Source organism: Gymnoscopelus braueri, assembly GCF_963280865.1.
Source record: "Gymnoscopelus braueri genome assembly, chromosome: 1".
Classification (NCBI taxonomy): domain Eukaryota; kingdom Metazoa; phylum Chordata; class Actinopteri; order Myctophiformes; family Myctophidae; genus Gymnoscopelus; species Gymnoscopelus braueri.
Window position 1 is genome coordinate 7213163 of NC_137603.1, and position 20665 is coordinate 7233827.

At 40.0% G+C, this 20665-nt stretch overlaps 1 protein-coding gene across 2 annotated transcripts in view; it reads left to right on the plus strand.

Moving 5' to 3' along the window:
* The window catches only part of ddb1 (damage-specific DNA binding protein 1), a 119266-nt gene that overhangs the window by 87201 nt on the left and 11400 nt on the right, over positions 1–20665 (plus strand). For both annotated transcript variants that reach the window (XR_013933526.1, XM_080434512.1), the window contains exons 23-24: positions 8578–8687; positions 14009–14178. Coding sequence is in view for 1 of the 2 variants with exons in the window: in XM_080434512.1 (XP_080290638.1) it covers positions 8578–8687; positions 14009–14178 (280 nt within the window). In the remaining variant the exon portion in view is untranslated. The remainder of the gene's footprint in view (positions 1–8577; positions 8688–14008; positions 14179–20665) is intronic.

The following is a 20665-nucleotide window of genomic DNA, read 5'->3' on the forward strand; positions in this document are numbered from 1 at the left end:
TGCGCACATCCAGTAAATAAATTACAAGTAAAAGTCCGGAATTCAAAATGTACTTGAGTAAAAGTACAAAAGTATTGGCATCTAAATGTACTTAAAGTACCGAAAGTAAAAGTACTCATTATGCAGAATGTCCCATTTCACGTGTATAAACATCTTTTGAAAATAGCAGATCTACAAGCTCACAATGCATTGCGATGCGACGCATTGTGAGCTTGTAGATCTGCTATTTTCAAATGGCCGAAATGTATATAGAGCTGAAGTGGTTAATGTATGTTTTGCAATAATAATCAAAATCTACAAAGTAACTAGTAACTAAAGTTTTCAAATAAATGTAGTGGTGTAAAAGTACAATATTTGGATCCGAGATGTAGCGGAGTAAAAGTACTGCAAATTGGAAATACTCAAGTATACTACAAATACCAAAAAAATGTACCCAAGTACAGTACTTAAGTAAATGTACTTTGTTACTTTCCACCACTGTGCTGGACACAGAGTGACGGTTCAAAATAATAAAAGTCTGCACAACAGCTTTGTGCAGACAAGTTTAGTTTACTTTAAAACACAGAACAGATTACATGGTGCAACATTTGGGCCACAGTTGGCCTTCATCAGGTGACACCTGGGCCAGTGTTTGTTGTTGTTGGCGAATAAAAGGTTGCCATAATAGATCAAACTTATCTGTCTGATCTAATTTCAGATATTGAATCCTCGCTACCTCGAGTGTATTTACAAGGTCAGCAAAGCCACATTTTGACGCTGGGTACTTCTTTCCCCTTCCACATCAAGGGCATAAGGCAAAACAATTTGAGAAAGCATCTGTGAGCCATGGGTAGACCAGTCATGGTCCCAGAATTATTAACGATTATGGTTTGGGGGTCTGGGGTAATTTGCAGTGGGGGTATTGTAGAGATGGTATAAAAAACATTGATCCAATAATTCTGAAATTGTAGGACATAGCCTATAACAATGCTCCAGAGTAGCCTCACCGGACTCACTTTTCTCACACGTTGGTGACACAGAGGGGAATATTCTATGCAGCTTGACATTTGAGTCATTTGAGACCTGTGAACAATCTTAAGTTGCATTGATAGAGCATCTAATGAATCTGTAAAAGAGTACAGTTCCTCCATTGCTCTTTAGATATCTGTATTCCCAATTCCCTTTCCACCTTATTCGTATACCTTACCCTCTCATATATTCATATGAAGCTTTGAAATAAGAATCGGGGGGGAAAAGGGAGATGGCTTGATAATGTCCCTAATAGTGGACTGTATCAGTGACATACTGTATAAAGGTACATTTTTCAAAACATAGTCCCTAATCTGTACATTCTGGAAAAAATGGCTACTGGGTTACCCAAACGTGTCTACTAGCTGCTGAAATGAGGTTAAAACACCCTCGGTATACAGGTCCAATATGGTGGAAATACCCACCCTCTTCCATAGCATTCACCGCCAAAGTTTTTTCATAATAAAATCACCCACTGCCAGGGTTTTTATCATTTTTTTTATAGAAACAATGTGAATTATTTGTCCGTTTATTTTTTAACATTGAAGTGAATGGATTTTTTTAATTAATTCGTTAGGGGTTAGGGTTATAAATTTATACTCAAAAATTAGAGAAACCTTTTAGGAATTCAAAAACAGAAAAAAAGAAAATAATTAAAAGGGGAGAATTCTCCCCTTTGGCGGTGAGTGTGTTGGCAGAGTCCATGTTGGATGGGCAACACTAGGCGTAATGCACTCGGATCTGGTAGTTTGTCTATCTGTCTCCAAATATCACCTGAGGCTCATATTTAAAACACTGCCATTGTATCTTAACCTATGTACTCTAGATCAACTGATCCCACATAATCAGTCTGGCAATGCCAGGCTATGCTGGCACCAAAATAAAATGATAGTTGACCATTTGTCATACAAATAATTGCGATGAATAATTGAATTGTGTTTCTTGGCATTAACCACTGGATCAATTTGGCAAAATGTATCAAAAAAAATGCCAAAATCTCCTGCAATATTCTTCTGTTTTGGTACTCACTCTCGTTCTTTTGAGCCCCAAGTGCTGGCAGAGGTGTGCCAGTCACAGGTGTGTGCAACTTTGTTGAGTTTGTGTGTGTGTGTGTGCTCCAAGCATCAACATGCCACGTTTGTCCCTTCAGGATAAGGCCTGTGCAATAGAGCAACTGGGGGATTTGGGATTTTTCGTTGTTGTGGGGGGCACACGGTTAGCTGTGTTGCTCATTCCACGAATGCACAATCCTTACAATTTGTACCTTGTGGTAAAGGTGACTAGTCAAGCGTTCCAGGATATAAAATACAATACCAATTGGTATTATTGAAAGGGAGAAATAATTGGATCAAAATAAAGTTTCTAAACTTTTTCTTTCTTTTTTTTTATAGGAGTCTGTAACATTTTTGTTAAGTTCAGCCAGATGTCACTGGCAGACTATTTGAGAATATTTTGAGTTATTGACTTAATCCCACGCCCATCTAGCGTTCATAATATATCATAAAACATCAGTCATTTAGGCCCAGCTTGCCAACATAGCAGCAGATGAATATTAAAGTTCTGCTTCAGCCTCCATAAGTCCATTGTGTAGCAGCAGCAGCACATCCTGGCATTGAGCCTGTGTTTTGGTTGTTATGTGTGTGTACTGCATTGTTCTCATCACTCGCCCACAAGTCCTTGGAGCTTCTGCATAATATTCATAATCATATGTGTTGGAACTGGAAAGGCAGAGAGGGGGAGTTTCACAGAAACATTATGCGTCATTATGCCATATGCACTAGTTGAGAGACACAAATCACCCCCCAAAAACTAGTTGCAGATGTATTTAGACTAGGGGTGGGACGATATATCGATATATCGATATATCGCGATACTTTCTCCCGCGATAAATAATCGATATGCTGCCGAAAAATATCGATATTATTTTTTTTTTGTGATATGTTGTTTTTGAATTTTCATGCAATATATCGTGATATCGCAATATATCGATATTTTCAGATATCGTGATATATCGTTGGTGAAATTTCTTGCAATATATATTGAATATCGTGATATCGCAATATATCGAACATCGTTGAATATCGTGATATATATTGTTATTGTGGGCCTAATATCGTGATATATATCGTATCGTGAGGTACCCATATCGTCCCACCCCTAATTTAGACTGCGTTATATAACAGTTTTTTTTTTAATGGAAATGTAGATTTTTAATCAGTCCCTATTCTGGGGGTGAGCATTCAGTGAAAATAGCAGATCTACAAGCGTTTGTAGATCAGCTATTGTCAGTGAAGATATTTAGGGTAGTGCGTAGAGAGAGATATTGAGTGCAGTGCATTTAGTGTACTCAGTTATTTAGTGTATTTATACAGTAGAACCCTGGGGAGTGTAGGGTTTTGAAGTGGTTAAGATAAACAAAACAATCCGAGTCACTCATCTGGCAAGAAAGTTAAAAAGCCTCTCAAGAAGGAGGTTTATTTTGTCACTACTCTTACGGGTACAAGAAGCCAAATGCAAGTATGTGAGGTCCTCAAAAGTGGGGACCTCACCCTTTTTTTGTTTAGATAACTATTCCATTGTATAAATCATTAAAGAAACATGAAGAACGACAGTTGTTACTGTACGCGTGGGTTGTACCCCCTGTTTTACAATATGCATTGTTAATATTTGTACAATGAAATGGCCCTCAAAAAATACAGGCTTTCTAACTTTAAACCAGAAAAGTGCCTCGGATGTTGTTGTCCTTGTGATGAACTTAGTGGTTACCGAACAAAGAGAACCTTTCATCTCACATTTTTAGACTTCCGAGCAGCACTCCTGACCTTTTTTTCAGTTTTTCCTGTAGATTTGAAAGACTTTGTGATGACAGCCTGTACAGGTTTATAGAATCATAGAATCACTTTCTGCCCTCGATGAGTTAACCCAATAAGACCGGGAACGCATCTGTGTCAAAAATCGTGAACATTTTAGCAAATCTTTGAATATATATGATTTTTTAAAGCGAACATTTGTAACTCAAATCTTTGCTTCTGGGGGTCCCTGGAACAAAATATTTGGTTGGTTGATTCTAAAACGTTTTCATGTCAAGGACCCCCCAAAATTACATTTGGTATTTGGTCGTGGACCCCCATCTCAAAATATATTGTTCCAGAGACCCCCACCAGAAGCAAAGGTTTGAGTTACAAATGTTCGCTTTAAAAAATATATATATGTATATTAAAATAAAAAATATATATATATTCAAAGATGTGCACAAATTTTTTTTTTATTGCAGATCTACAAGCTCATAGCGTGGCACTCGGTGCCGCCCTATGATCTTGTAGATCTGCTATTTTTGAATAGCCAAAGTATAAAAATAATGGTTATAGCTAAAATCTAAAATGACACAAATAAGTTCCCGGATTGAAGGGGATAAGTGTTGTTGTTTTTTCTGTCTTTCTCTTTTCTATTTTTGTGATAAGAAGAAGAAGCAGAATAGGAAGAATCAGACGCTCTGTAAATGTATTCTTTGCACACGGCCTAGTGGCTTTGTCAAGCAGCCGTGAATGCGATGGAATGCTGCCATCTCTACTTGTTACAGCCTTTTATTTTTGAAATGGCTCGAGGCTACACTTGTATAACCAAGTTACTGTGTTTTATTCTTGACACGCTTTAGGCTACAAACCCACAGACAGACTTTCAACCTGGCCCTCGTTATTTTGGGCATGTCCTAATAGGAACATGTTCACATTTACTGTAGTGTTTCCCCGCAAGTAGCATATATATGTACAAGCTCACAGCCCGTCACCATGCATTGTGAGCCTGTATATTGGCTATTTTCATACTTGTTCACGACACAAGTATTAACCCATTAAAACCTGAAGCCGATTGTTTTCTATATCAGTGGTGCTCAATCTTTTTCATGTCAAGGACCCCCAAAATGTAATGAATTTGGCCGCCGACCCCCATCTCAAAACATTTTGTTCCAGGGACCCCCCAGAAGCAAAGATTTGAGTTAAAAATGTTCGATTTAAAACAATATATATTCAAAGATTTGCACACATTTTCACGATTTTTCAAAAATAGCAGATCTACAAGCTCATAGCGCGGCACTCGGTGCCGCGCTATGGGCTTGTATATCTGCTATTTTTGAATAGCCAAAGTGTAAAATAAGGCTTTTTAGCTCAAATCTAAAAATGACACGGTTGCTTCTCCAGGTCTTAAAGGGTTAAATAGGGCATTTGTTTATGAAAGAACATTATAAAGATGAATATCGTCTCTGTCCGGTGGAAACCTGTCAAAAACTGTCCAAAACTGTTACTTTTCTGGATTCAAATTCAGTAGGTCTGCCCGACAGACCTACCCACCTACAAACCTCGTATCTCCATATCAACTGGTGGCCCGCGGGCCAAATTCAGCCCCTGGGGAGTTTTCATGTGGCCCTTGGAACACATTCCATATTCCAATGTAAAACAAAAAGAAAGAAAAAAAGAAGAATATTATTGGATGGTTAGCTGGTTGTACAGAAAGACCATTTTGAATGTTTTTTTCATAACCGTTATTAGTTAATTAACTCATTCAGTGCCACATGACGTCTAAGACGTCACGAGGCCTGACGCCTTGAGCGCCAAGACGTCATGAAAATACGTCATAAAAAAAAAAAAAACATGTTCAGAACCCAAGATATGATGATTTGAAGATTTGCTGCTCCATTCACTCTTTGTTTAACTTCTTACTGAAAAAGGCTGTATCTCGGCTCCTAAGCACTTTTTTTTTACAATTAATTTTGGTTGTGGCACCCAAAATTCCATAAATAAGCATGGCACTGGAAGAGTTAAGGAGCTCACATCAAGACATGTGCTGTCCATTGTTGTGTACTACAGGACAAAATGATGTCCCTTGTCATGTGCTATAGGACTGACTTCATTCAGCATTGATGCTTTTTTTTTATGTTTGAGAGGCTAATTTCTGTGCCAAACCCTTTTTAGTGCACAAGCTTTGATTTGAGAAAATGGGAAGTGGGTATTTCAATGTGTCCTGTGTGCCCTGTGTGCATCGGTCCCTGGCGTCGGCGGCGTCTTTGTGAGAGGAGTAGCGGAGGCAGGCTGGCATGATGAAAGTGTTTTCCATTTGAGTACCTGGCTGATAAGGGCACAGGCTCTTATGATGAGAGCAATTTCCCTGAGAGTCTCTGAGCTACGTTCAGTCAGCCCAGGAACGCTCTCCAGTGATTGAATGAAACATAACGACTGTGCTGAAGATAATGGATGGAGATGGGGAATTCTTTCTTTGGCGTGATGGTCTCTAAACTCAGAAATGGAAATGTTAATGAACAACTTCACCAATTTTCTGCCCATCTCCGTATAATTGGCCCTCACTAATGCTTAGTATAAGATGGTACCACTTATGGTCCCTACTTGTGTCTCTGATGAGGGCTATGGACACGACACTTCAGAGAGAGAGAGAGAGAGAACACACAAGCTCTTATGATGTGTTTTATGAACCACATCAGTTAAAGCAATGTTTCCAAAACTTTTTAGCTCTGGAACAAACAAAAAAATTATATCTCCCCAGGACCCAAACTCCCCAGGACCCAAACCCACAACACGTCGCAATGCAACACATTGTGAGCTTGTAGATCTGCTATTTTCACTACTACTTAAACATTTGTTTTCTAATTTATGGAATATCTTTGATTTATCTGCTGTCCGGCAGGAACCAGCCAACTCCAAAATGTTCATTTTTCAGGAAATGAAAAAAACGAAACTGAAAAAAAAAACAAAAAAATGGAGTTAGGAGGCTTTGTTCATCATTGATAAGAACAGCTGAATGGACCTCCAAGCTCACAATGAGGTTGGAGGTCAACAGGGGGTGGAGCCTGGAGTCAGCAAAACCAGCTAACTCCACCCCCCTTTGCTGGAGCTAGCTGGTTTAGCAGAAAGTTTGAGGATCGAGGATTGAGGGCGGCCATAGCTGAGTGGTTAGTGAGCCCGCCTAGGGAGCCAGAGGCCCTGGTTTCCCCAGGTACGATTCCAGGCCACGCCAGCCTATGTGTCGATGAAATGAAATTTGTCCCTGAGCAAGACTCTTAACCCCTAATTGCTCACAGGCCCTCATTGGAAACAAGCCCGCAAGGACTTTCATGAACGTCCTGTTAAAAGGAATTATCCTTATCCTATCCAATGGAGTTAGCTGGTTTTGTCAGAAGCGCTTTTTAATACTTTTCATTGGTTAAATATTTTTTTTACCAACACACAGACATAAAGGGTGTTCAAAAAATGCAAAAGCGGAAAAATGGAGTTCCTGCCGAACAACAACGATTTAAAAAAATTTTTTTTCTATTTATGAAATTCTTTTGAAAAATGTTGCCAGTGTGGCTGCTCAGTAGTAGACTCCGCCGGTCATCAAATCATTGGCTCAGGAGTGTGACAAAAACAAAAAGATCTCCATGAATCCAAGGCTTCGTGGGGTGTGTAATCGATAGAAAATGTGTAATGTTTTGGGTGAAGTACTCCTTTAACCGTAGATCAATGTTTTATATTTCTAGTGAATTATCTATGCTTAGTATGAGGGCTCACGCTGGCTGAAGGGCTAGTTCAGCACCTTGACAGCATCCCACAGCAAAAACATTAATCCTTTCTTTTTTATTCATGAAAATGTCACGTTTCGACGACCTTCTCTCTCTTCTTTTTTTTGGGGCTGTGTGCCATTGAATGATTAGACTTCTTATTAAGCACTCCTTGAAGAATTCCAATTCCAATTCAATTGTTAGGCCACTAAACAGACAAGACTGTAACCAGTGGAGTAACCCCACCAAGATGTGTTCCGCTAGAGAAAGTTAGGTTTTCAATTGCTCAGGCTGTCCGACTGCCTGGAAATGAGACGGTTCTAACTGTGTGTGTGTGTGTGTGTGTGTGTGTCAGTGGTGCAAAGTAACTAAGTATGTTTACTCAAGTGCTGTACTTAAGTATCATTTTGAAGTACTTTTACTCTACTGGAGTATGTCCAATTTTCTTTACTTTTACTTCTACTCCACTACATCTCAGAGACAAATATTGTGCTTTTACTCCACTACAATTATTTGAAAACTTTAGTTACTAGTTACTTTGTAGATTTTGATTATTAAACAAAAACAAAAAAATAGGCATAATGTAAAAAAGAAATCCTAAAATATTCATGTCCTCACAAGTATAGTGTGTGCATGCGTGTGTGTGCGCGCACGCCTGTGCCACATACGAAGGGCTCTACACACAACAAAGTGCTTTCAAGGTCATGTTATAAGGGCAGGTTCCCACACCACCAGAAAGTTTAGCTTGTATATTTATCAAACTCTATATTGTGCCGGTGAAGTAGTTTTGTCATTAGTGCAACAGTTAATACAAATGTAGTACCTTCTTTTACATGAATCTTGGAAATCTTATTTTCTATAAACGTGATTTATGAAGTCAGTTTAGGACCCTGGATTGTAAACTGCACCGTGTGGTCTTGATGGAGTATTAACAAGGGGACAAGAAATCCAGTGTGGGCTAACCACCAGCTGTATCACTCATGTGTTATTAACTCTTTTATTTATGTATGTGTTTTTCTCAGATTGCACGTGACTTCAACCCCAACTGGATGAGCGCCGTGGAAATCCTGGACGACGACAACTTCCTGGGTGCAGAGAACGCCTTCAACCTGTTTGTCTGCCAGAAGGACAGGTGAGGACGCATCCAATTTAGACATTTAGGCATTTAGCAGACACTCTTTATCCAGAGCGACTTACAGTAAGCAAGGTAAATGCATACATAAAATGCAGAGATACAGTGTAGTGCCTCAGTAATCTAGGATGATGGGTAAACCAAGAACCTATAGCATCAGTCTAAACACTATATCAAAAAATAAATAATCTTTACATTGAAACTATAGTAACTATAGGATGCCAGGTAAACAAAATGAACCTGGCATCTGTTTAAACAACATTTTAACCCTTTGCATAAGACTGCATAGTCGTCAAAGCTAGGTCAAGTGCTACGGGCTACGGTAGGAGTCTGGAGAGGTGAGTCTTCAGATTACGGCGGAAAATCGGGAGTGAATCTGCAGTTCTAACTGCAATGGGGAGTTTGTTCCACAGTTAGGGAGCCAGAAGGGAGACCACAAACCACAACAACTAAAAAATATCCATGACAAGGCGATTTTTATTTATTTTTTACTTTTGAATATTTTTGAAACATTTTAACAACACAAATCTTGTAAAGGGTTCCCTGGCACAAAATATTTTCAGACGGGGGGGGTTGGCAGCCACATGCATACAAAGGTTTGATAACCACTGACGTCAGACGCATAAAGAACACCGATGCATATGCGATTATTATGTGCACAATGACAGACCTAATGATTACCTGGACAGAGGGTGTACTCGCTGGCTGAGAAACTTCATTGACATGAATGGGCGGGAGATGTCCGGCGCGTCCTCTAGGTGTTATATAGCTCTATGGAGGGTGTGTAGGCGTGTTGTTAGTGGAGGGCTTTTCTCTGCTGTTCTATCTAAGCCCATACTTTGAATGTAGATGTCATCACCAGACCCATCGGTAGGCGGTAGATCTTCCAGTGGTCTCTCTCTCTCTGGATGCACCCAGCAGCCTACAGTAGCTGTCAGCTAATACCAACCAACACAACCACACACTGTCCTGTAACACATCAAGCATTATTAACTCATTGAGTGCCAATGATGTTTCCCGTGTTTTACCGCAATGGCGCAACATGCCAATGACATGTTTCACGTGTTTTTGAGAAAAAAAAATCAAAAAAAAAAAAAAAACCTTCAGAACCCAAGATATCATGTTTTGAAGATTCTTTTTTTACTATGTATTTTTGGCCCAGACATGCTATTTTCAAAAGTAGACAATTAATGTCAACTAGGTCGCGATGACCTCGTTGACATTTGTGAAACCACACCAGGTGGTAAAAAGAATTAGAGATAAAAAATTGTGTGACTACCATACTTGAAAATCTAAGATAAATTGAAAAATCTCTGGGACCACATAGCCAGAAATAATTCTGGCACTCAGGTTAACGCATCATACGGGATATCGTCTCTGTCCAAAACGGTTTACTTTTCAGGATTCACATTCAAAAGTATCAAAAGTAGCAGATCTACAAGCTCGAAACGCGTCGCTTCGCGCCGCGTTTCGAGCTTGTAGATCTGCTACTTTTGATGCTTTTGTGTTACGCCTTAGTATGATCAAGTAGGGGTGTTAATTTACGATAAAACACACAAAGTTAGAATATGGAGATAAGAGGTTTCTGCCCCGACAGCAGCTATATTATGCAGGATTCCATGAAACGCATTCCCTGTGAGATCTAGTTTCCCCGTTCATTCCTGTGTTGCCTGGGCGTCATGGTGCTGTGCAGCCACCCACTCCCACACAGAGGAGGTTGGCAGCCATGTCAACAAACTTTACTTATATTTGGTTAACGGGGTGGAAGAAGTGCTCCGATAGCAATACCACAGTGTAGATATACTCAAAGTAACAATACCACAGTGTAGATATACTCAAAGTAACAATACCACAGTGTAGATATACTCAAAGTAACAATACCACAGTGTAGATATACTCAAAGTAACAATACCACAGTGTAGATATACTCAAAGTAACAATACCACAGTGTAGATATACTCAAAGTAACAATACCACAGTGTAGATATACTCGTGTTACAAGTACGTAGAAGTCCCATATTCAAAAAAGTACTTGAGTACAAATGTATTGGCATCAAAATATAATCAAAGTACCAAAAGTAAAAGTACTCATTGTGCAGAAGTTCAAAATGTAAAAAAAAATCATTTGAAAATAGCCGATCTACAAACTCACAATGCGTCGCAATGCAACGCAAGGCTGAAGTGGTTAGTGTGATTTGTAATGATAATCAAAATCTACAAAGTAACTAGTATCTAAAGTTTTCATATAATTGTAGTGGAGTACATGTACTTAGTTACTTTACACCACTGGTATTCGACGGTTGAAGAATTGATTGATTGAAAATTTTATTAGGCAAAAAGAATGTAAAACATCAGTTACATTTATAATACTTTTGTCTAAAAGGTCCGTCCAAAAAAGTCCTTGCAGACTTGTTTCCGTTGAGGTCCTTGGTATTCATTTCGTAGACATATATAGTAGCAACCAAACAGTTCAATAACATAAAAATATACAGATAAAAAATAACACTTTGTACAAAAAAAAAAGAAGCATGAAAAAATATATATATACAAAAAAGGGGTGGGGGGTCGTCTGTCTACCGGGAAACTAGTACTAGCTCCTCTTTTGGCCTCCAGAAAGATGAGAAAAGAAAACAAACTAGAAGGAAGTTTAATCAGAAATAAGTCCCTGTTATGTAATAATAAAATACTTTTATTAGGGAAGCCGAGCAGCAGCATTCTGAATCCAAATGCAGTCGTCTCGTCTGATCTATTTTTCAGGGAGACCCACACAGTATAAAGACGTCTGACTGAAGATGAATGCATTTCCAAATCCTGCTGAGAACAAATCCGTTAATCCTTGATTATTTTCTCAAAGTGACACGAGGCTGACTTTGTAATTGTCTTAAATGTGGCTGTTAAAATTCAGGTCCGAGTCAATGACTACACCCCCAAGACTTCTGGCTTGGTTTGTGGTTTTTGAACATTTCCAATTGAAGCATAGCACTTTTAATTGTTCTTCCTTGGCTCCGAAAAGTAACTTCAGTTTTTTCGTCGTTGTTTAATTAAAGAAAATGTTGGCACATCCAACCATTGATTTGTTCAGTGCAGTTACTCAGTGCCAGTATTGGACCATTATAGTCCCCATGGTGACTGTGGTAGGGCTTACAGCTCTGAATCAGATCATTGTACCCATATCCCAGACCTTGGTCCTCAAACTCCTCCATGTCAAGCTTACAGTAGGTTAAAAGTGGTTAAATAGATTTTTATGTTTTATAACTAATTTAGCTGGGGACCCCCTGGAACCCCCTCAAGGGGACCCCACTTTGAGAACCACCGTCCCAGACAAGTAAAAGCTGTCACAGGGGTTTCATACATTGTCTATGGCTTCAGGATTTAGCCTAAATACGGGTGACGAGTTTAGACACTCCCAGCGTGCCCTTCCCCCCCCCATTAATTGTGATCAATTTCCCATAAAAAATGACAAGAAGGAAGTAGAGGATGCAGCGAGTCGGTCAATAGTTTGATAATGGCTATCTACTGTGTCTGGTCTCATGGCTGGAGACACTTAACCTTTTTGTTTTAGTTTTTATAGCGGTGGCATCTCTCCACTGCTTCATGGTCTGTGGCCTTTATCACCTCCTCCTCATTCTGTATGTCTCTATCGCTCTGACCTTTTCAAAACATCTGCAACCTCTCTGCCTCCCCTGTGCTCCTGTGGCTCTAATCTCTGACACTCGTCGGCTCCGCTTTCCTTTTGTTTTTACATCCATTTCTCCCCTGATCTCCTTGTCTTTGACCTCTCCCCTCGCTCTCACTCTCTCTGTCTGTCTGTCTGAATTGTAATTACTCTCCTCTTTCTGCTTCTTTTTTTCCCCACAAACATCCTTGTTCTAGAATCCCTATTCTGGGGCCAAACATTGTGTGTTTATCGCAAAGAGACTTGATGTCGAGGGGAAGTGTGGTGCCCTGGGGGACCCTGGTCAACTAAATATAGTTTTTTTTATACTTGGTTGACTGGGTTAATTTTCTTTCAGCCCACCCCCATATTCTTATTTCAGTTTTTTTCTGGAAAAAAATGTTTCTCTCGAATGTTAATTTTTGAGTGGTGCTAGCCACTCCAAGGACTGACTTTGTGTGTGTGTCTGTCCGTCCGTCCGTATGAGCAACACTGCAGCTGATTGCAACACAAAGATGCAACCAGTTACACTAGTAATTAACTCATCAAAGGCACCACTCTCTTCACACTGGGTGTGCTTTTTTATTTCGTTTTAGTCACATTTTAGTCATCTGAAATCTTTTAGTTGTTTTAGTCGGGATACCTGAGGTCTGGTGGAACCTGATGTGGTGGGCTTGCTGTGGCGGGGGTGTTGTGCGGACTTTAGATGTGTCATGGATATGTACTGTTTGACTGATGTTGTTTTGCTCTGTCTTGTTCTGTGTTTATCTGTTTTGTTTTGTTTTTTTAACCTGTATTTCCTGTGAGTTTTTGGGGTGATAATTCAACCTGTTTACAGCTATTTTAGTATTTGATGGATTGCACTGGAGGAAGCTTTTACGTATCTGTATAAGTACCAACTTTTGATGTTGAATGCTTCTGTGGAAAAACAAAGTTTTAAGAAAAAAAGAGAGATTTTAGTCAACTAAATCTAGAGTTGTTTTTAGTCTACAGAAGCTAATGTTGGCGGGCCTTGATGGCGTCGTAATGCATGATTTAAACTTGGCTGTGTGCGGCGGCTATTTTCGGTGCCTGACACCTGTGTACAGCCAAGCATAAAATGACTCGTCTTAGTTCTACTGGATCTCTGCTCCACCAGTTCCTCCCTAACATTCTCACATAGTTTTTATTTGACGAAATTGTAAATATATTTAGTCATAGTTGTAGTCATCATTGCTTAGTTTTAATGTAGTTTTCGTCAGTGAAAAAAAGGTAGCCTGGGATCAATACCCTTTTTCGGGTTTCTGATCCGGTCGGAGCGGAAATAACTTTACGTCATCAGGCAGCCGGAACCACCAATCGGAACCACTGGTTGCCATACACCTCCAAAATGATTCCCCTAGTTTAAAATGTGTTTAGTTTGGTATACTCGTTTAGTTTCTAATTCGCATTATGTGCGGAACAAAAACAATGCAACGCCAACCTGAACCAGCCACCGGAACCACCGTTTTATTTTTTTCTAAACCGGATCACAGGGCTCGGTTTAGAACAAATACCAGGCTTTCCTCCGCGGTGGAAAAGTCTGGTGATGCGAGGTTAGAATAAAGGTAGTCGACAAACATTTTTAGTCATAGTTTTTAGTCCAATGAAAATAACACTGATCTTCTCTTCTCTCCCCACCACGCAGCGCGGCCACCACAGACGAGGAGAGACAGCACCTGCAGGAGGTGGGGGTCTTCCACCTGGGGGAGTTCGTCAACGTCTTCTCCCATGGCTCGCTGGTGCTGCAGAACCTGGGCGAGAGCTCCACCCCCACCCAGGGCTCCGTGCTGTTCGGCACCGTCAACGGCATGATCGGTAAGAGCACACACACGGCGCAGCACGCTGGGGGTCACCTCACTGAGCCCACCTTGTCCATCTGGCACAGAGACAATTAGGTCCCACTGACAGCCTTTGGACTGACAGCCACGTTGGCTGCATGTCAAGTGTCTATATATATATATATATATATATATATATATATATATATATATATATATATCGCTCTATCGCTCTAGATAGATAGATAGATAGGTAGATATACTGTAAATCTCATCCCAAAACGGTTACTTTTCAACAAATTAACCCGCTCAATCCGGGAACGCATCATATGTCATTTTAAGATTTATTTCGCTATTCAAAAATAGCAGATATACAAGCTCATAGCGCACAGAGTGCAGCGCTATTATGCGCTACTATAAGGATAATTCCTTTTAACAGGACGTTCATGAAAGTCCTTGCGGTCTTGTTTCCAATGAGGGCCTGTGAGCAATTAGGGGTTAAGAGTCTTGCTCAGGGACATATTTCATTTCATCGACACATTTGCTGGCCTGGCCTGGAATCGTACCTGGGGCAACCAGGGCCTCTGGCTCTCTAGGCGGGCTCACTAACCACTCAGCTATGGCCGCCCCTATGAGCTTGTAGATCTGCTATTTATTTTTTTATTGTGAAAATGTGTGCAAATCTTTGAGCAAATCTTATATATTTTTAAAGCGAACATTTGTAACTCAAATCTTTGCTTCTGGGGGTCCCTGGAACAACATACTGTGTTCCAGTTGATCCTGTGAAGTTATTTGGACACAAGCTATTAAAATAGAAAGCAAAAATGGCAGATCTACAAGCTCACAACAACGCGCCACTTGTAGATCGTGCTATTTTCGCATGACACTGTTGCAGGACGAAGCAGGGCATTCGTTTATGAAAAGACATACGTTGAAATATGGACATATGAGGTTTCTGCCCGACGGCAACGATACCGTCTGTGTCGGGTGAAAAGTTCATGTGTTCAAAACTGTTACTTTTAGTTTTCAGGATTCAAATAAAAGAAAATAGCAAAAGTAGCAGATCTACAAGCTCGAAACGCGGCGCTTTACGCCACGTTTCGAGCTTGTAGATCTACTACTTTCAATGCTTTTGTGTGACGCTGTAGTATGGTCAAGTAGGGGCGTTAATTTACAATAAAAGCTAAAGTTAGAATGTGGAGATAAGAGCTTTCTGCTCCGACAGCAACGATATATACAGTGTAATCTGCCAGGGGAGATGGAGGGGGTAAGTTCACTGAGTCTGGCCTTTTAAGTCCATGCCTTTGGTGATTTATTTTCCATTCCCTGTCGGATTTAACGGCTTTCTAAAAACATCCTAACCCTCTTGACTCCTTTCTCTCACTGGGAAAAAAAAGGTAAAGGCAGGAAAAGAATAATTTTACCCCTCGTTACTCAAAAAGCAAATTAGTGGCGCTCAGACGAGCAAAGTAAAGATGAAATAAATGAGTTGAGTGGAGATCACAGATCATTGTGGACATGGCCTTAATTTTACCTCTAAGCGCTTCCCTACTGTTCTCAGTGGGGAATCTCAGTGGTGTGTTTTCTGTTGAGCAGTGGTGGGAAAAGTATTCACATGTTTTACTTATAAGTAAAAGTATCAATACTGCAATGTAGAAATACTCTGTTACAAGTAAAAGTCTGGAATTCAAAATTTACTTGAGTGAAAGTACAAAAGTATTGGTATCAAAAATGTACTTAAATTACCAAAAGTAGAAAGTACTCGTCATGCAGAATGAGTCCCATTTCACAAGTTTTCAAATGTATACAAATCTTTTGAAAATAGTAACTAAAGCTGTCAAATAATTGTAGTGGAGTAAAAGCACAATATTTGCCTCTGAGATGTAGTGGAGTAGAAGTAAAAGTACTGAACATTTGAAATACTCCACCAAAGTAGAACCTCAGAATTGTACTTAAGTACAGTACTTGAGTAAATGTACTTTACACCACTGCTATTGAGCATGTTTTTTCCCACAGCAAAGCCCTACCCCACCGAGACCACGGACGTGCCCCCGAGACAGCCGCTCCACTTTACGTTTCTCTACAACACTAACAAGCTTCCATAACCAAACCCAAAGGGGGGAAACGCTGTTGCTACTGTACGCCTGTCACCAGGGAAAACACTCCACAACTATTATTTGCACACCCCAGTCTCTCTCTACACTTATAACCCATTCAATCCAGGAACGCATCTGTGTCATTTTAGATTTGAGCTATAACCATTCATTTATACTAAAAAATATTCAAAAATAGCAGATCTACAAGCTCATAGCGCGGCACCGAGTGCCGCGCTATGAGCTTGTAGATATGCTTTTTTTGAAAAAAAAGCATATCTACAAGTCTTTGAATTCATATATTTGTTGAAACAAAATGTTTTACTCAAATCTTTGCTTCTGGGGGTCCCTGGAACAACATATTTGGATGGCGTTCAGCAGCCAAAAACATAATTTAGGGGGTCCTTGACATGAAAAGGTTTGAGAACAACTGATTTAACAACATAACTTTTTTTCGAAAAATTGTTAGGATTTTAGAAGACGTGTAAAGATTTGTGCAAATTTTCATGATTAAAAAAAAATATAGCAGATCTACAAGCTCATAGCGTGGAGCTTGTATAGCTGCTATTTTTTTAATAGCCCAAATAAATCTAAAAGTACACGGATGCGTTCCCGGTCTAAATTGGTTAAACCCGATTCATACTTCGGGCGTACGGCCGCGTCGCGCCGCGAAAATAGACGACTTACAAACTCCCATGGTTGTCTCGGAGGCGACACAGTTGTGAAGCTTCCCTTTGGTTCCAATGCAATATCCCAGCATTGGAGAACTGCTGGAGACAAAACTATTCTCTCTCACCCCTTGCAGAAAGAACTCTTTTAGGAAAAGACTTCAGACTCAAATATATGACATAGTTTATTACGGAGAAGTGCAAAAAAGCAGGTCCATGGACAGTTAGGACGATGTTAGCTGATTTACTCTGGCCCTGGAGACAAGCTTATTGTAGAAATGTCTCCACCTCTCTCTGCGGAACAATGTCCTGTCTAGACTACCAATCAAATGTCATTACCAGAGTAACCTGTGTGTCTGCTTGTTCGTGCTGTTCATGGGCATATCTACGGAGCCCTGTCGCTGCCACGTGAATCTTCATTTTGAAGCAACAAAAGAGTGTTATATCATTCCATCACCACACTAGCCTGGTATCCAGCCTGCTTCGCTACGTTCGGCGGACTTTATTTTCTCTCTTCGCTTCTCAGTCTGGAAAGCCTCCTATCTCCAAGGGAGGCGGGACATGCCAAAAGGTTCGAATCGAACCTGGGGCTTCTGATTGGTCTGTGGTGCGGGGCGGGACCAAAAAAACAGTGTGATCGTTGTGATTCGTCATTCGTTTGAACAACATCCAATCAGCAACGACGTTGCCCAACGTAACATATGTAGTTCCAGTGTAGTTCTGCAAAACCTCCCAATGGGAGGCTTTCCAGACTGAGAAGCGAAGAGAGAAAAAAAAGTCCGCCGAACGTAGCGAAGCAGGCTGGATACCAGGCTATCACCACACCCCCAACACAGACAAATGAGCCCTACGCATGCCTTGTATGGCAAACAGTTAACCAAGGGCTACACGTAAATATTGCACTGGATTAAAATGATCCCTGGCTAATAAGCCAAATATGCCTTAATGCATTATAATTAATGCATTAAGGCATAGAACTAAAATATAATAATAAAAACACATGTGGCTGCACCACACATGGACAAATGACATCATCAACCTGCGACGGGTGTTGTCCCCCTCCAGTAAAAGATTAACTATTTCTAAAATAAATACAATATTGTATTGTTTACATTTTTTGTTAGAGGGCAATTATAATGTATTAACCCATTAATACCTGGGACGCATCTGTGTCACTTTTAGATTTCTTTAGGATATTCAAAAATAGCAGATATACAAGCTCATAGCGCGGCACCGAGTGCCGCGCTACGAGCTTGTAGATCTGCTATTTTTGAAAAATCGTGAAAATTATTTTTAAAATATTTTTTTCCGATTTTTTTTTTAGGATTTTGAAAATCTTTAGAAGCGGCCTCAGGTCTTAATGGGTTAAGGCATATTTGCCTTATTAGCCACGGATTATTTTAATAATTGAAAATGTATTCCCAAAATACACAATATTCAACTTCGATCTTTTACCAAATACAGTTATGCACTAGGGAAATCAAGTGCTTAGTATCAGTTAAATACGCCCCAAATCAGTTCATTCGTGCGTGGCAAACCCACACACAGCAATGGGATGCTACAGTGAAGACTACCCCGGGACAAAAATAAGTATAATGAAACTTAATTCATAAACTTGGCGCTTAGATTTTAGACTCTCAGACCCAAAACCCAAGATATTTTGTTGTCGTTGTATAAGATTTTGTCCACAATTCCATCATGCTGTATTTATGTTGGTACCATAGGAGAGATAACAGGCCAGTGTTGATCCATTTGGTTTCATTTTACACTCTCAAGAGTTAAAGATCTATAAGGGTCCATTTGGTTACCAACTCTCCATCATTTAGCTGGGGACCACCTGGAAACCCCCTCAAGGACCGCTGGTTGAGAACCACTGGTATTGACGAACAAAGCCGGGGTTCGAAAACCACTGTGGATTCCAACCCCTAGACTCTGCGGAGGTGGGCAGCTACTCAAGCGCTGCGCCGCTCGAGCTCAAGGAATACTTCCCCTTCAAAATAACTTTTTGGTCTATCAATTACTCACTCTGTGATGCCTTTAATTCATGGAGAATGTTCTTTTTTCTCTCGCGTGCCTGCACACAGTGAATGAAGAATCCAAAAACTGAGAGAATAGCTGATGAATTGAAATTATGGCGAGATTAACAACAGCAAAACTATTTTAAAAAGAAATCTGTTTATAAACTCTCACACAACACTTGACAGTATAAACTGTCAAGTGTTCTGTATCCCAGTCGTGTCGTGGCTCCCAGCACTTCCAAAACACGCATTTTAGGCTGAAACGTTGATCATTTATTTAAAACTCTTAACCCATTAAGACCTGGAACGCATCTGTGTCACTTTAGATTTCTTTGGCTATTCAGAAATAGCAGATATACAAGCTCATAGCGCGGCACTCGTTGCCGCGCTATGAGCTTGTAGATCTGCTATTTTTGAAAAATCTTTCTTTCTTTTTTTTAAACTGTTAGGATTTAGAAAACATTTTTAAGAATCGCCTCAGGTCTTAATGGGTTAATGTGTAAACAGACTCATGCACAAACGAGGCGTGTGCGTTTGTAGTCGGCTCACGTGGAAACTCGCACATAAATCTGACACCAAAAAAAAGAATGTATCTGCATATTTCTGTTTTTGTGCATTCGTTCACACAGTTTTATACACATTTTTATGCCCAGGGTTTTTGGTGCTTGGCTTTGTGTGTGTGTGTGTGTGTGTGTGTGTGTGTGTGTGTGTGTGTGTGTGGGTCTTCAGAGCATCTTTTGTCCTCTTTGGAAGCTTGCACCGGTCCTGGGAAATTGGATCGTCCTAAAAGGATTTTTTTGTTTTGTTTAAAGAGAGAAAGGATGGACACACTATTTAGCATCCAGGTCATTATTGTAAATAATGACCCAGTCAAATTAGTTTAGTTTATTGCACAATAAAGAGGATACCAGTGCATTGAATAAAAAAGACAGTGGTTGGTGTAGGAAGGGAAGGGAAGCCTAAAGGATTATTCCGGGTACTCTCCTAAACAAATAATTAAAAGAATTACTCATCTCAACACACACACACACACACACACACACACACACACACACACACACACACACAACACACACAACACACACAAAACACACTCACACTCTCACACTCTCACACACACACACACACACACACACACACACACACACACACACACACACACACACACACACACACACACACACACACAAATATAAGAACTACTGTAGCAAACATCACATAGCACAGCACAACATTAAACTTACCTGGCTAAATACTGTATGAGATCAATTAAGAAGAAATGTAGTGATTGGGGATATATGTGACCGTTTTTGAAGGAGAGACAGTTTTCTCGCTAAAAGCCATTGTTCAGAAAAGCAGAACATTTTAAACAAATGTGTTCAAAATGAGTTAATAGTACAGCAACACTCTTCACATACTAGAGTATGTCTGACATAAATGTCAGAGCTTAAATCGACATGTAAATATGAAATAAATACATAAACATGTGGGTAAGATATAAGGTTAGAGCTGGCCATCGAACAATTACCTCAGTTTCGTCCATAATGTTGCAAGTTCACTGTAAAATCCACGATTTATACCTGAACGTTTTGAAAGTTATCACTAGTCTGTTGGCTTGTCTAATGTAAATCTCAAAGAAAGATGTATTAGCTACATTTACACGACGGTTTTAACAAAATATCATTGCTATTTGTATGTTCCTGTACTACCGGTTCCAGCCGGTTCCAGCAGGGGGCAGAGGCGAA